This window comes from Protomyctophum parallelum (genome assembly GCF_964188405.1).
Source record: "Protomyctophum parallelum genome assembly, chromosome: 9".
NCBI classification, from domain to species: Eukaryota; Metazoa; Chordata; class Actinopteri; order Myctophiformes; family Myctophidae; genus Protomyctophum; species Protomyctophum parallelum.
This window is the reverse complement of record NC_139706.1, coordinates 2,829,318-2,843,502: the sequence shown is the minus strand read 5'-3', so window position 1 is coordinate 2,843,502 and position 14,185 is coordinate 2,829,318. Positions and strand designations below refer to the sequence as shown.

Sequence of the window (14,185 nt, the reverse complement as noted above, 5' to 3'; positions counted from 1 at the left end):
AGTCGACTAAAATAGTATGACATTTAGTCGACTAAAACTAGACACACTAAAACATTCCGGGTGACTAAGATTTGACTAAACTATTCAAGAACTATTCAAGAGACTATGACTAAAACTAAGATAGAAATTATCTGCCAAAAACAACACTGCTATGGTGCAACCGGGGCTTTGTCGGGCGTCTCTACACAAACCATAGACTGTAAAAAAATATGGACAAAGCGTTCCCCGGGTCTAACATGAACGTAAAATGAAGCCTGAAATTCCTTTCCTAATGCACTGTAAGTCGCCATCTTTCTTGATCCGTTCTGGTCCAGCTGGCCATTGGCTGGCCCAGACAACGAGGCGGGACTTCTCCCCTTCTTCTCCGTTGGTTTTTATTTTGACTCGAGTGGGAGGGGAATCCCGATCATAGACTGTAACGGTAGCCACGCCCCTCAGAACATACGCGACTTTATGGTAATTTATTTTATAAATGGGACCATAATTATCCAAAAAGAATATTATGACATTAGAAATGAGACTTTAAACTAGTGACTGGAAGCAGAAAGTATTCATGACCATGTTTATTAAGGTAATACAGTCTAGGTGAAGTTGGGCCCAAATACATGGGCCTCTATGGAGCTATGGGGCTTTTTGGGTCCAGTCCAGCGCCACAACAGGCCATTATACAGTATGAACTTTCAGGAAGTCCCGATTTCAAAAGAGGCTTCACTCGTAGAAGCCTAATATCCTCACCTTTGCACTGTAGGCCCTGTCTGAAGAGGCCTCGTAGGAGCCTCTTGCAGTACTGGCAGACGGTCGGCCGCGTGTAGGAGTGGACGGCGAACGTGTGCGGCACCTTCACCTTGGTCATCAGGATCTTGTCCAAGTGGACCGGCCGGCCCGTGTAAAAGCGCCGGGCTTCACTGGGAGTCCGCGGCTGATAGAAGGGAAGAGAAGTGGAATCATTTTAGTGATAATGACTGATAATCAATCTTATCCCAGAACCTATTTCAATGAATACATTTGTATTTTAGCCAATTAGACTATGCCAATTTATTTATTCTCGAAAGACGTTGAGGTTGCCCTCATTTGCAATGTCGCCGAGATACACCGCAGCAGTACAACTTTCTACAAAAATAATAACTGTGATGATCTATATTGTAATATAGAATTAATGCAGATTGTGGTGTGAGAGTATAGTGTAAACCGCAGTACAGTACAGTACAGTATTGTGTGTATGAAGGCAGTGGCATGCACAGACATTTAGAGGGGCAGGTGCTCAAGTGGAAAAAAAAGGGCACCTTGTGCAGCGCATTTTGGGGCGGGAAGTTGGGAACCCATTTTGGTGCTTTAGCTATTGAAAAATAGCAGATCTACAAGCTCATAGCGCGCCACCGAGTGGCGCGCTACGAGCTTGTAGGTCTGCTATTTTTTATTTATCGAAGAACCACTGACACTGACTGGGCCTAAATAATATAGTAGAAGCGGTTTTTTTTAATCAATATTTGATCAATGTCACCATGGTCCACACACTACAAATTAAGAGCACATTGCCAAAGGGGCAGGGGGTGCTCTAGCACCCCCTAGTGTCTATCTGTGCACGCCACTGCATATACGGGTACCATCTGTGTGTGCGATCGGACCAGGCCAGCCTCCTCTGCACAGGTGGAGGTGGTCCCCGCGCTGCTCAGAGACTCCGTGGTGGAGAGGCGTAGGGATTGGCTGCTCGTCAGGGACGTGGTGGACAGACGGCGCTTGCGGGCTCCGCTGCAGTTGTTGGGGATGCTGAAAGCACAGCGCTTGTGGTAGTTCAGTCCACAGCCTGCAGGGGGAGACAGAGGGGTGGTGGGGGAAAGAAAAGCAAGGAGGCAGAGATGGAGGGAAATAAATTAGTTTATGTCATGAGAGCACATTTCATACACAAAGGCAATTAAAAAAGGTGTTTCTAAGGCATAAGATGGCGTTTAACACATTTAGGACTGACACCACATTCTACAAATGTCTTCCAAATCATGACATTTTCTGAAAAAACCTATGTTTCTATGTCAGTGGTTCTCAAACCACAAACATTATATGTAATTGGCCGCTGACCACAATCTGAAAATATGTTGTTCAGGGACCCCCTTCACTTGCGGTGAAAGAATATATATATTCAATGATTTGCGCCACATTTCCCCCGACTTTTCAAAAATAGCAGATCTACAAGCTTGTATCGCGGCACTCAGTGCAGCGCTATGAGCTTGCAGATCTGCTAATTTTTCAATAGCTAAAGTATAATTATAATAACTTTATTTGCATAGCACTTTTTAAAAACAAGTTTACAAAGTGCTTCACATACAATATACATAAACAGGCAATTCAAATCAACAATGGGAATTAATCAAATACAAAACACAAAAAGAATGAAAGACAAGATAAAAAGAGAAAGCAGAAACTGGATGTTCATTCAAACTCATTAAAAGCCTTTATATAATAGTGGGGTTTTTAAGAGTTTAACATAATACTCATGTCAGACAGGTCTGTCTGCGCTGGTGAACGGATTATATTGCAACATCTAATCTTTAACCCATTTTGGGCTGGGAACCCCTTTTGGTGTTTTAAGCATTATGTTCTACTTTAGCTATTGACAAATAGCTAAAGATCTACAAGCTCATAGCGCGGCACCGAGTGCCGCGCTATGAGCTTGTAGATCTGCTATTTTTGGAAAATTGTGAAAATGTGACACAAATCTTTGAATATATTATTTCAGAGCGAACGTTTTCAACTAAACGTTCACACCAACAGTGGCGTGCACAGACATTTAGAGGGGCAGGTGCTCAAGCGAAAAAAAGGGCACCTTGTACAGCGCATTTTGGGGCGGGAACCCATTTTGGTGCTTTAGCTATTGAAAAATAGCAGATCTACAAGCTCATAGCGCGCCACCGAGTGGCGTGCTACGAGCTTGTAGGTCTGCTATTTTTCTTTAATCGAAGAACCACTGACATAGAAACATAGCTTTATAGATTGTGGGGGGCCTAAATAATATAGTAGAAGCGTTTTTTATCAAGATTTGATCAATGTCACCGCATGGTCCACACACTACAAATTAAGGAAAAAAATAAACGTTTTTTTTTTTTTTAAGAGCACATTGCCATAAGGGCAGGGGGTGCTCTAGCACCCCCTAGTGTCTATCTGTGCACGCCACCGCACACCATGCATGTTCTCTCCTCACCGTCACATTTGAGCCCCTGTCTGACCAGTCCAAACAGCATCTCTCCACAGTGGTCGCAGAAGGCCGGCGCGCGGTACGAGTGCACGTTGAGTGCATGTGGGCGGATCTGGAAGTCTTCAAAGGTGGCTGCCGCTGTAAAGACACACAACATCGTTAAAGGAGAATTCCATGCTAGGAGGCTTTCTCACCAGAGTTAGACGGGCCCAAAAAGTATGTCCCGGCCCAACCCGACCCTAAAAATTACCATAATGTTAAGCCCGACAAAAGCCCGACAGGAAAAAAAAGAGAGAAATAAAAGCAGCACTAAATTGCGGCGCAGTGTTTCAGTGTGAAAGTGAGAACGGAGATCAACGGATTTATCGAAATAAAGGATGTGTGTAACTCACGTTAGAAGAGGCTATTAATGTTCCATAACTTCCATTTCCAATCATTCTAATGGATTCCATACAGTGGTGGTGGTGGTGACTGGTGAGTAAACACGAATAGCTGCTGCAGCTCCCTCCCTTAGTTTCCTCTGAAGTGAAGTTGCTTTACGTGTAGCGCCTAAGTTATATATCACCATGGATCGTTTGGTGACGTTGATTAATAATTAGGTTTTATTCATCGCAGCCAGCTGGGTTAACGAGACTCAGTGCAACATGACGAAAACCTGATTCAATTCAACGCAATTCGATGCAATTCATTGAGGGCTTATGTTAGGGGAAATAGACAATAATGCGCTTTTGCACAAAATAACCCCTGGACCTCTTTGGTGGGGACGTATAACAACTACAAATAAAGGTAAGAAAGCCTTCTAGCATGGAACTCTCCTGGCCGGCTGCCAGCTGTAAGACACACAGCGTGGTTAAGGCCGGCTGCCAGGCCATGCAGGTGGCCAGTGATGTCCAGCAGAGACCATTAACTGTCACACAGGGAGGATTATGGGAAATGATGTTTTAAACAAACCACGAGACGATTTTCTCCTGGTTGGTTGGGAGGTCCACTCGAGTGAATAACATTATACATACTGTACTTACATATGGCTTTTATACAAGTGGTCAAAATACAGGGTTCACACACGTTTCACAAGACAGTATGTCATTATTAACCAGCTCAGTGGCCTTGTGGTTAGACTGGTTAGACTGGGAGGTTGGGGTTCGATTCCCGGCCGGGTCATACCAAAGACTTTACACATTGGCACTCAGCATCAAGGGTTGGATTGGGGGTAAATCCCTGCTTGGCACTCAGCATCAAGGGTTGGATTGGGGGGGTAAATCCCTCCTTGGCACTCAGCATCAAGGGTTGGATTGGGGGGTCAGTCCCTGCTTGGCACTCAGCATCAAGGGTTGGATTGGGGGGGTAAATCCCTCCTTGGCACTCAGCATCAAGGGTTGGATTGGGGGTAAATCCCTGCTTGGCACTCAGCATCAAGGGTTGGATTGGGGGGTCAGTCCCTGCTTGGCACTCAGCATCAAGGGTTGGATTGGGGGTCAGTCCCTGCTTGGCACTCAGCATCAAGGGTTGGATTGGGGGTAAGTCCCTGCTTTGCACTCAGCATCAAGGGTTGGATTGGGGGTAAGTCCCTGCTTGGCACTCAGCATCAAGGGTTGGATTGGGGGGTCAGTCCCTGCTTGGCACTCAGCATCAAGGGTTGGATTGGGGGGGGTAAATCCCTGCTTGGCACTCAGCATCAAGGGTTGGATTGGGGGTAAGTCCCTGCTTGGCACTCAGCATCAAGGGTTGGATTGGGGGGGTCAGTCCCTGCTTGGCACTCAGCCTCAAGGGTTGGATTGGGGGGTCAGTCCCTGCTTGGCACTCAGCATCAAGGGTTGGATTGGGGGGGTAAATCCCTCCTTGGCACTCAGCATCAAGGGTTGGATTGGGGGGGGTCAGTCCCTGCTTGGCACTCAGCATCAAGGGTTGGATTGGGGGGGTAAATCCCTCCTTGGCACTCAGCATCAAGGGTTGGATTGGGGGGTCAGTCCCTGCTTGGCACTCAGCATCAAGGGTTGGATTGGGGGTAAGTCCCTGCTTGGCACTCAGCATCAAGGGTTGGATTGGGGGGGTCAGTCCCTGCTTGGCACTCAGCATCAAGGGTTGGATTGGGGGTAAGTCCCTGCTTGGCACTCAGCATCAAGGGTTGGATTGGGGGGGTCAGTCCCTGCTTGGCACTCAGCATCAAGGGTTGGATTGGGGGGTCAGTCCCTGCTTGGCACTCAGCATCAAGGGTTGGATTGGGGGTAAGTCCCTGCTTGGCACTCAGCATCAAGGGTTGGATTGGGGGTAAGTCCCTGCTTGGCACTCAGCATCAAGGGTTGGATTGGGGGGGTCAGTCCCTGCTTGGCACTCAGCATCAAGGGTTGGATTGGGGGGTCAGTCCCTGCTTGGCACTCACCATCAAGGGTTGGATTGGGGGTAAGTCCCTGCTTGGCACTCAGCATCAAGGGTTGGATTGGGGGTAAGTCCCTGCTTGGCACTCAGCATCAAGGGTTGGATTGGGGGTAAGTCCCTGCTTGGCACTCAGCATCAAGGGTTGGACACATGTTGAACACAGCCCGGGACTACTTGTAACAGAGTACTACACTGCAGTAGTGGCACTTTTACTTACAAGTAAAACATCTGAGTACTTTTCCCCCCATGCACCACTGAGGCCCCTTTTCCACCGGCTGGGAACCGGTTCAGTTCTTTTTGGTTCTTAGTCCATGAGCCTGCAGACCTCCAAAATTGGAACGGTAATTATGAATTGAATGTGCAAAACCATACCTATATTAAATTGTTATCACCATGAAACTTTCCCAGTTGATTACTTACACAAAGACAATGATGTACTGTATTACAAAAATTAAAATAGGCAAATTAGGCATCATATAAGAAAATATGCAAAAGAAAAAGGCTACTACTGTGGAAGGGTTATCATATATTAATTTACTTATATTGATCCTATATAAACAATTTAATATAGGTATAGGTTTTGCCCACTCAATTCATATTAACGTTCCCAATTTGGAGGTCTCATGGACTAAAAACTGGTTCTGAACTGAACTGGTTCCCAACTGGTGGAAAAGGGGGCCTGAGAGAGGTAGTCCTTACCGGACAGCACCACCTCCACCAGCTCTCCCTCCTGGATGTCACCGGCAGCTTTGACCAGCTGGAGGATGTTGTTGGTGCTCGGGTCATGTTTGAAGAGCAGGATCTTATCGTACATCCCATAGAAGCCACATTCTGGGAACTGGAACACAAGAAGGGAATAAATAATAAGACATTATGGATTAATTATGTCATTGTACAGTACGTGGCAAGTGGTTTTGGAACTCTTTTTAATCCATTTTGGGGCGGAAACCCCTTTTGGTGTCAGCATTATGTTTGTAACAGGCTGTATCAACTCTGTGTAATAATCTAGTGTGGCTTTATTGACAACTCTTATTAATGTAACGCCTGAAGCTGGGTGCGTCACCTAATGTGTTCCCCGTACCTGACTACCTGCACACATAGGTTCCTATGCATATCTCCACATCTCCCTCTTTTAGTCGATTACCAACATATATTTTTAAACAAACAATCTGTTCATTTCTTTTACTGTAATCACACAGACAATTATTTTCTTTTACTTCAACTCAAGCGTGTACAGTATGAAATCTACTATTAAAGAATTACTAAGCATAACACACATTATAACTTTTTTAAATTAATTACTTGTAGTGTATCTTTTCTTTTAACCAATGCAAATATACTAATGAACACAAATTCACTTTTCCTATCTATGCTTTAGCTATATTGAAAAATAGCAGATCTACAAGCTCATAGCACGCCACCGAGTGGCGCTCTACGAGCTTGTAGGTCTGCTATTTTTTTGTTTTAATCGAAGAACGACTGACTATAGAAACATAGCTTTTTCAGAAAACTGTCAGGATGTAGAAGAACATTTTTAGAATCTGATCTCAGGTCAAAATGGGTTAATTCCAAGGACTCCCGTAACTCTACTCTCTACTGAGAGTGTATATTTGTACACTCCGAGTTACAGACCTGTAAAGATTCATTGAAAACCATCTCAAGTCAACACTGAAGGTCCCCCACCCTCTTGAGAACCACTGGTTTATGTGATGCATTTAATTAAGTTAACTAACTAATAAGTACTTTCATTAGTAATAGGCCATTTTCATGACATGAAATAGTCCTACAGTGAGTAAACACACATGTTTCCAATGATGCTAATGTTCCATTCTGTTTCTCAGAGTAGAGTCTTTCCAGTGAGCCAACATGCACAGAGACTTATTAATATCATTGGGAACACTTTTGTGTTTAACCCATTCTGACCTGAGATCAGATTCATACGAGGTTTCCACTGGACATACACTGGTCTGATTGACCCATTCTGACCTGAGATTCTAAAAATGTCAGTCGTTCTTCGATTTTTTCAAAAATAGCTAAAGCATAACACGATGCCAACACCAAAATGGGTTCCCGTTCAGAATGTGTTTAAACAACTATTTAATGGCTGCTATGAAAAAGGTCTAGCTTTCTTCATTCAACATTTGAAAATATGTTTTTGTGGTCATTATCACAGCTATTTCATATTTCTGCTGCCATTACAGATGGACATCTTTTTTTTAATGTTAGTTCTTGCTTTTTTTTATTTCAAACATCAGTTTACCCCTTAGCTCCTAATGGTTTACTTTCATTTGGAACAGCTTCTGAATGCATATGTGCAAATGTGAAGACGGATACGATGGGTACAGCTGAATTAGGCTCTGTACCTGACAGTCAGTAATCACTGACAATAATATCGCCAGTGGCGCGCGAACAGTCAACGCCAGCGTCCTGCACTTCCCACATTCATACACCAATGGAGGCCGGCTCGTTGGAGGCAATGTGGGGTTCAGTGTCTTGCCCAAGGACACTTCGACATGTGGACAGGAGGAGGAGCCGGGATTCGAACTGCCGACACACGGATCATTGGACGCCCTGCTCTATACCTCATGAGTATAGTCTCGCGTATGGCCGGACAACTATTCCACAATAGAATCTGGAACTATACACCACAAAGAGTAAAGAAGCTACCGTTTCCGTTCACGGAAATATATTCTAAAATATCTTTACATTTTATTTGTTTTATTTCCTTTTCTGCTAAAGCAGCAAGCTATGTATGCTCAGATGATTTCTATTTAGATGATGATGAATATGCTCGACTGTAAAGACGAAGTGGGGAGGAGTCTCCACTTCCGCTTTATCGCATATACTCATGATCAGAGCTTCCGTTGCTCCAGACTGTATGACGGAAGCATTTATATTTTACTCATCATGATCAGAGCTTCTGTTGCTCCAGACTGTATGACGGAAGCATTTATATTTTACTCATCATGATCAGAGCTTCCGTTGCTCCAGACTGTATGACGGAAGCATTTATATTTTACTCATCATGATCAGAGCTTCCGTTGCTCCAGACTGTATAACGGAAGCATTGATATTTTACTCATCATGATCAGAGCTTCCGTTGCTCCAGACTGTATGACGGAAGCATTTATATTTTACTCATCATGATCAGAGCTTCCGTTGCTCCAGACTGTATGACGGAAGCATTTATATTTTTCTCATCATGATCAGAGCTTCCGTTGCTCCAGACTGTATGACGGAAGCATTTATATTTTACTCATCATGATCAGAGCTTCCGTTGCTCCAGACTGTATGACGGTGAACACGGCGTCCAGCAAGTCATATGACTGGAATGAAACTCTGACCAGCCTACTGACCGCACGCACGCACGCACAGCACGCACGCACGCACATCCGCATAGCACAGGTCACACACAGTGGCCATGGTCCCAAATTAAAGCCAAAAGACCACAGCAATACTGTTGCTCAGTTACATGTGGAGACAAAGTCGAAACATTATATCCCGTCCTGTCTGAGTGACACACGCGTACGCACGCACGCACGCACGCACACGCACACACACACACACACACACACACACACACACACACACACACACTGAGAATAAGGCCCTCCAACGATATTAGAGATGAGAGCGTCAGTCAGAAGTCAGCAGAGCGAAGGACGCTGCCTGTCAGGGAAACCCTGCGCTCATGAAATGTTAATGCCGTCTGGTTCACTTCAGCGACCACATCACACACAGTACACCTCACGCACACGCGCACGCGCACATGCACATGCACATGCACACACAAAGTACCACCCCCCCCCCCCCCCCCCCCATACACACACACACACGTGCGCACACGCTGACAGACAGACGGGCAGGCGGGCAGGCAGACAGACAGACAGGCGCCCCCTATTCCACCAAAATAACTTTGGTCTAGGACTGGTTCCGTTCTTTGACAGTTTATATCACATTCCAACCTGAATAGTGAGTGACACGCCTATATAATGTGGTTCCCACAAGAATAACTTTGTCTCTTTTTGGTTCCAGTTCTGAGCTATAGCTTTTAGGGATCTGGATCTGAACCAATTCATTTGTTCAAAATTAGGCGGGATTCTTTTTTTTCTTTTTACGGAACCGGTTCACCCCGGTGGAAAAGGGAGAGAGAGAAACAGAGAGAGAGAAATAATCGGGATAAAGAGAAAGAGGTTTACCCACATGCTCACGCTCACACACACACACACACACACTTGTTGTTTTCCCCTTGGCAGAGTCAGGATTCCCATGATTCCACCATCTGGCAAGGTTCTGCTCACTTACAGGAAGGGGAACCCTTGTGACTCCACCTCGGAATGAAACGCACGCGCGGACACACGCACACACACACACACACACACACACACACACACACACACACACACACACCCTCCTCCCCAGTTACCACACCCTCCTTTACACACATCAACACACCCTAACTTTCCCATTTCCAGTCTCTTCCCTACACGCACGCACGCATGCACGCACGCACGCACGCACGCACACACAGTCTAACCACCCTGTTCCCAGCAGGCAATCTCCAACATCACCGCATTCTGCCTCTCAGAGCCTGCATGGTCTTGTGTCTCTGCCAAGCTCCACAGCAGCAGCTCCGTCGGTCCAGGGGTGCGGTGGTACGGCCTCGCTGCCACTAACGATGCTACGCGAAAAGTCAAGTCCAGACCACTCCCCTATCGGGCTACTGGTACTGGTACCACTTATGATGCTACCCCACACCCCTATATAGGGCTACTGGTACCACTTATCCCATTTTGACCTGAGATCAGATTCAAATGTCTTCTACATCCTGACAGTTTTCTGAAAAAGCCATGTTTCTATGTCAGTGGTTCTTCGGTTTTTCAAAAATAGCAGACCTACAAGCTCGTAGCGCGCCACTCGGTGGCACGCTATGAGCTTGTAGATCTGCTATTTTTCAATAGCTATATTATTAAGTTAATGCTAACACAAAAAGGGGTTCTCGCCTAGAATGGGTTAAGATGCTATACCACTAGTGACAACACAGTCCACCAGACTGGCTCCAGAGACGTTAGACTGCTGGCATGCATAGCTTGTGTTTTGGGGGATTTGTGTGAAATTGTGTAAGGTTGGTTTAGAGGGATATTATAGTCTGTGGAGTCGGATAATGGTGTGACTTAATTAGTCAATCAGTGCCACAGACAGACATGACGCATACAGTCCGTGTTGACATACAGAGATTCTGTTGAACTACTAAGAGATATTCTGTGAAATGATAGATATGAGTCATCACTAAGGGAATTAACGCTGATACAACCAGACAGTGTAGAGCTGAGACTATAATATAATAATTATGTGCGGGCCAGATTACTTTGTCTGTGCGTAAGCATGAAAACTAGATAACACAGGTCTCCACCAGGGCAGGTCAGGTCGTGGCCTCCTGGTGGCGCTATAACAGGCCAATGTGAAAAGGGTGCCATTTCTCATACGCCTTGGATGGCAATTGGAAGATTTGAGGCATTTTGTTCCAAGAATGTGTTTTGCTAAAATCCACCTGTTGGTGGCGCTACATATAACAGGCCAATGTGAAACCAAATATTGTCAATCATTTCAATTTTGCATTGTGCCCAACTGAAGGATTTCACCCTATAAAAGCCTGCCGTCATTAACTATAGTGGGCTCAACATACAGGTGTGGATCTTGTGGCCATGCATACAGATCTCCTTCCCACAATCTATTACGTCATGGTCACGACACACGACTATGACAAGGATAAAACAACAAAAGGTTCACTTTTGGGATTCTGTGGTCGAAAACAAACTCTGAAAAGGGTCTGGAAGCACGTGTTTTCTTTCCGCCTCGTTGACAACGTCAAATATCACATGAGGAGTCAGCGCACTCCCACCCACCAGGTGAAAGAGCTTTGCACTGAGCAACCCATTCTGACCTGAGATCAGATTCATACGAGGTTTCCGCCGGACACACACTGGTCTGATGAACCCATTCTGACCTGAGATCAGATTCTAAAAATGTCAGTCGCTCTTCGATTTAAAAAAAATAGCAGACCTATACAAGCTCGTATCGCGCCACTCGGTGGCGCGATATGAGCTTGTAGATCTGCTATTTTTAAATAGCTAAAGCATAACATGATGCTGACACCAAAATGGGTGCCCGGTCAGAATGGGTTAAGACGAATGGAGGAAACATTGGAGAGATTTAGCAATACATGTTTAATCGGATGTACCAACGATAAAACAGTGGCACCGTTGGACGCCGCTGAATCACAGCTATTGTTTCTGTGGCCCAGACAGCTTGGCCGTAAGTTGATCATAGAAGGTCTATCTATATCCAAACTCATATATTCTGTAACCAGCTCCACCCGCAACCCTGGCAGACAAACTCAAAATGAAGCCTCAGTGATCATTGTTGCAAACTAGTGCAGAAAAAGGCTTCAAACTTTCCCACCTCAGGACTCCAAACAGGCATTTTCACTGAATTTATTCATATCATTCTATAAAAAAATGATTGCCTGCACCCACCCCATATATCTACCGTACCTCTCCCACTATAGTAACCAGGAACACCCAGATTCTAGACAACAACAGGCCCGGTGCTGACAGCCTGACAACACACAGACCCATCAGACAGGCCTCAGTCTAAACTCATTTATACGCCCGTCGCCCCCACAGCCACCCTGAGATGCCTCCAACCCCTAGTCGGTGAGCCTCGTGGTGATCGCTGTATACTACTGACTGCACCACCACCACAACGTGCAATTCAAGAACAAGATTGGTCATATTATCCGTCCCTTATAGTCCAACACACACACACACACACACACACACACACACACACACACACATTACTGTATGTGTACTGGCCACAAGTGCAGTTGCCACAACTGTATATAGTGACCACAAGTCCCCACAGACAGTATACTGTACTAAAGGAGTGCCAAGGATTTCTTTAGATTTCACTCCCCTCGAAAACAGAGACGAATCTCCTCTCACCGTTGCAGTTTGTATTGGTGTAAGTACGAAGGTAAAAAAAAGGTCTTTATGTCAACATCAACACAGTGAGTACGAATACAAGAAGACTCACCCCGTTTCTGTTTTCCTCCCAGAATTTTCCCCAGTGAGGGGTTGGTGGGAGAGGCTGGACAGCAGACGGCTGGATTTTGAATTTCTCTAACTATAAACTTTCATGACAGCAGAACAGCCTAAGTACAAATATAATTTATGAAAAGCTACTACAGTGAAGTCTGTTCACAGAAGTTGTTGTAGGATATGTGGGGATTATCTGATGAGGTACCATTTGAGGGGGCAAAACCTTACATATACTAAATAATACTAAATTGTTTATAGGGTCAATAAATGTAATATTAAATAACCTTTCCACAGGAGTATCTTTTTATATTTTTCCAAAAAGAATACAAACAGCCAATAGCATATTACAAAGTTATCCCCCTCACTGGGGAAAATTCCGGGAGGAAAAACGGGCACGCACCGGGGTGAGTCTTCTTGTTACCGTGAGTACTACCTTATGGTCTCTGTCGGGGGCTGGAAACGGTTACTTATCAGGATTAAAAAAGGATTAAAAAAATCAAAACAAATCACACCCGTGTGAAGTGAGGGGCGCTCTTGTCATCGTACATCATCCAATAAATAAATTAATATTATTATTCATGGATTCTAATTTGTTATTATCTTTTAACCATGATACAATGTTTAAAAAAAAAACCCTCATCTTTTCACCATGATCATGTAAGATGACAACTGAATTTATGTTATGGGTTAGCCGATTTGCTCCTCTACATATGACGTGAATTCTCCTTTCATGGTCAATGGTAAATGTGCGAGACGTGGCGGGACGAAAAGCTGCATATAGCAGGGTCTAGCGCAGAAGTAGCAGATCTACAAGCTCGAAATGCATATGCACATTTCGAGCTTGTAGATCTGCCTCTTTTGATACTTTGGTGTGCAGGCGCTGTTGTCTGATTAAATAGACACTAGGGGCTGTATTTTGCGTGTCTTAAGACACGCAAAATACAGCCCTATAGTCTCTGGAATAGTTTAAATGTAGTTTTAGTCACATTTTAGTCACCTGGAATGTTTTAGTGCTAGTTTTAGTCGACTAAATCTACAGGTGATGTAGTCGACTAAAATGTGTTTCGGCGGGCCTTGATGCCGTCGTAATGACTGATGTTGCACTTGGTGAAAATAGCCGATCTACATCTAAATTGGCTATTTTCAGCGCGCAACCAAGTGTAAAATGACTCGTGTCTTTGACTTATACTGGATCTCTTGTCCACTAGTCCCTTCCTATAACATGTTAGTCTAGTTTTTATCTGTTGATCAGTTTTAATAGTCATCATGGCTTAGTTTTATTTAATTTAGTTTTTGTCCGTGAAAAACAAAGGTAGTCGACGGACATCTTTCGTCACAGTTTTAGTGGACGAAAACAACACCGGTGTGGCCGGTATATAAAGTGTCTGGTTGTTATCGCATGGCGGTGCTGCAGCAGTGCTTTGCCTGGAGACAGGGCTGTGTCTCTCTCTATAGCCTGCCGTCTTTGGGTTTCCAGGGATCGGGTTCCCTTATAGCTGCCATGCCTGCTCTCCTCTCC

The 14,185-nt window shown here is 44.9% G+C and overlaps 1 protein-coding gene across 3 annotated transcripts in view; it reads right to left on the bottom strand.

Annotated features, from left to right (window-relative positions):
- Nucleotides 1-14,185, bottom strand: part of prkd2 (protein kinase D2) — a 59,201-nt gene that overhangs the window by 27,914 nt on the left and 17,102 nt on the right. For all 3 annotated transcript variants that reach the window (XM_083773546.1, XM_083773547.1, XM_083773548.1), the window contains exons 2-5: nucleotides 6,263-6,401; nucleotides 3,194-3,325; nucleotides 1,605-1,804; nucleotides 736-919 (exon numbers count right to left, since the gene is read on the bottom strand). In XM_083773546.1, coding sequence (XP_083629672.1) covers nucleotides 736-919; nucleotides 1,605-1,804; nucleotides 3,194-3,325; nucleotides 6,263-6,401 — 655 coding nt within the window. The remainder of the gene's footprint in view (nucleotides 1-735; nucleotides 920-1,604; nucleotides 1,805-3,193; nucleotides 3,326-6,262; nucleotides 6,402-14,185) is intronic.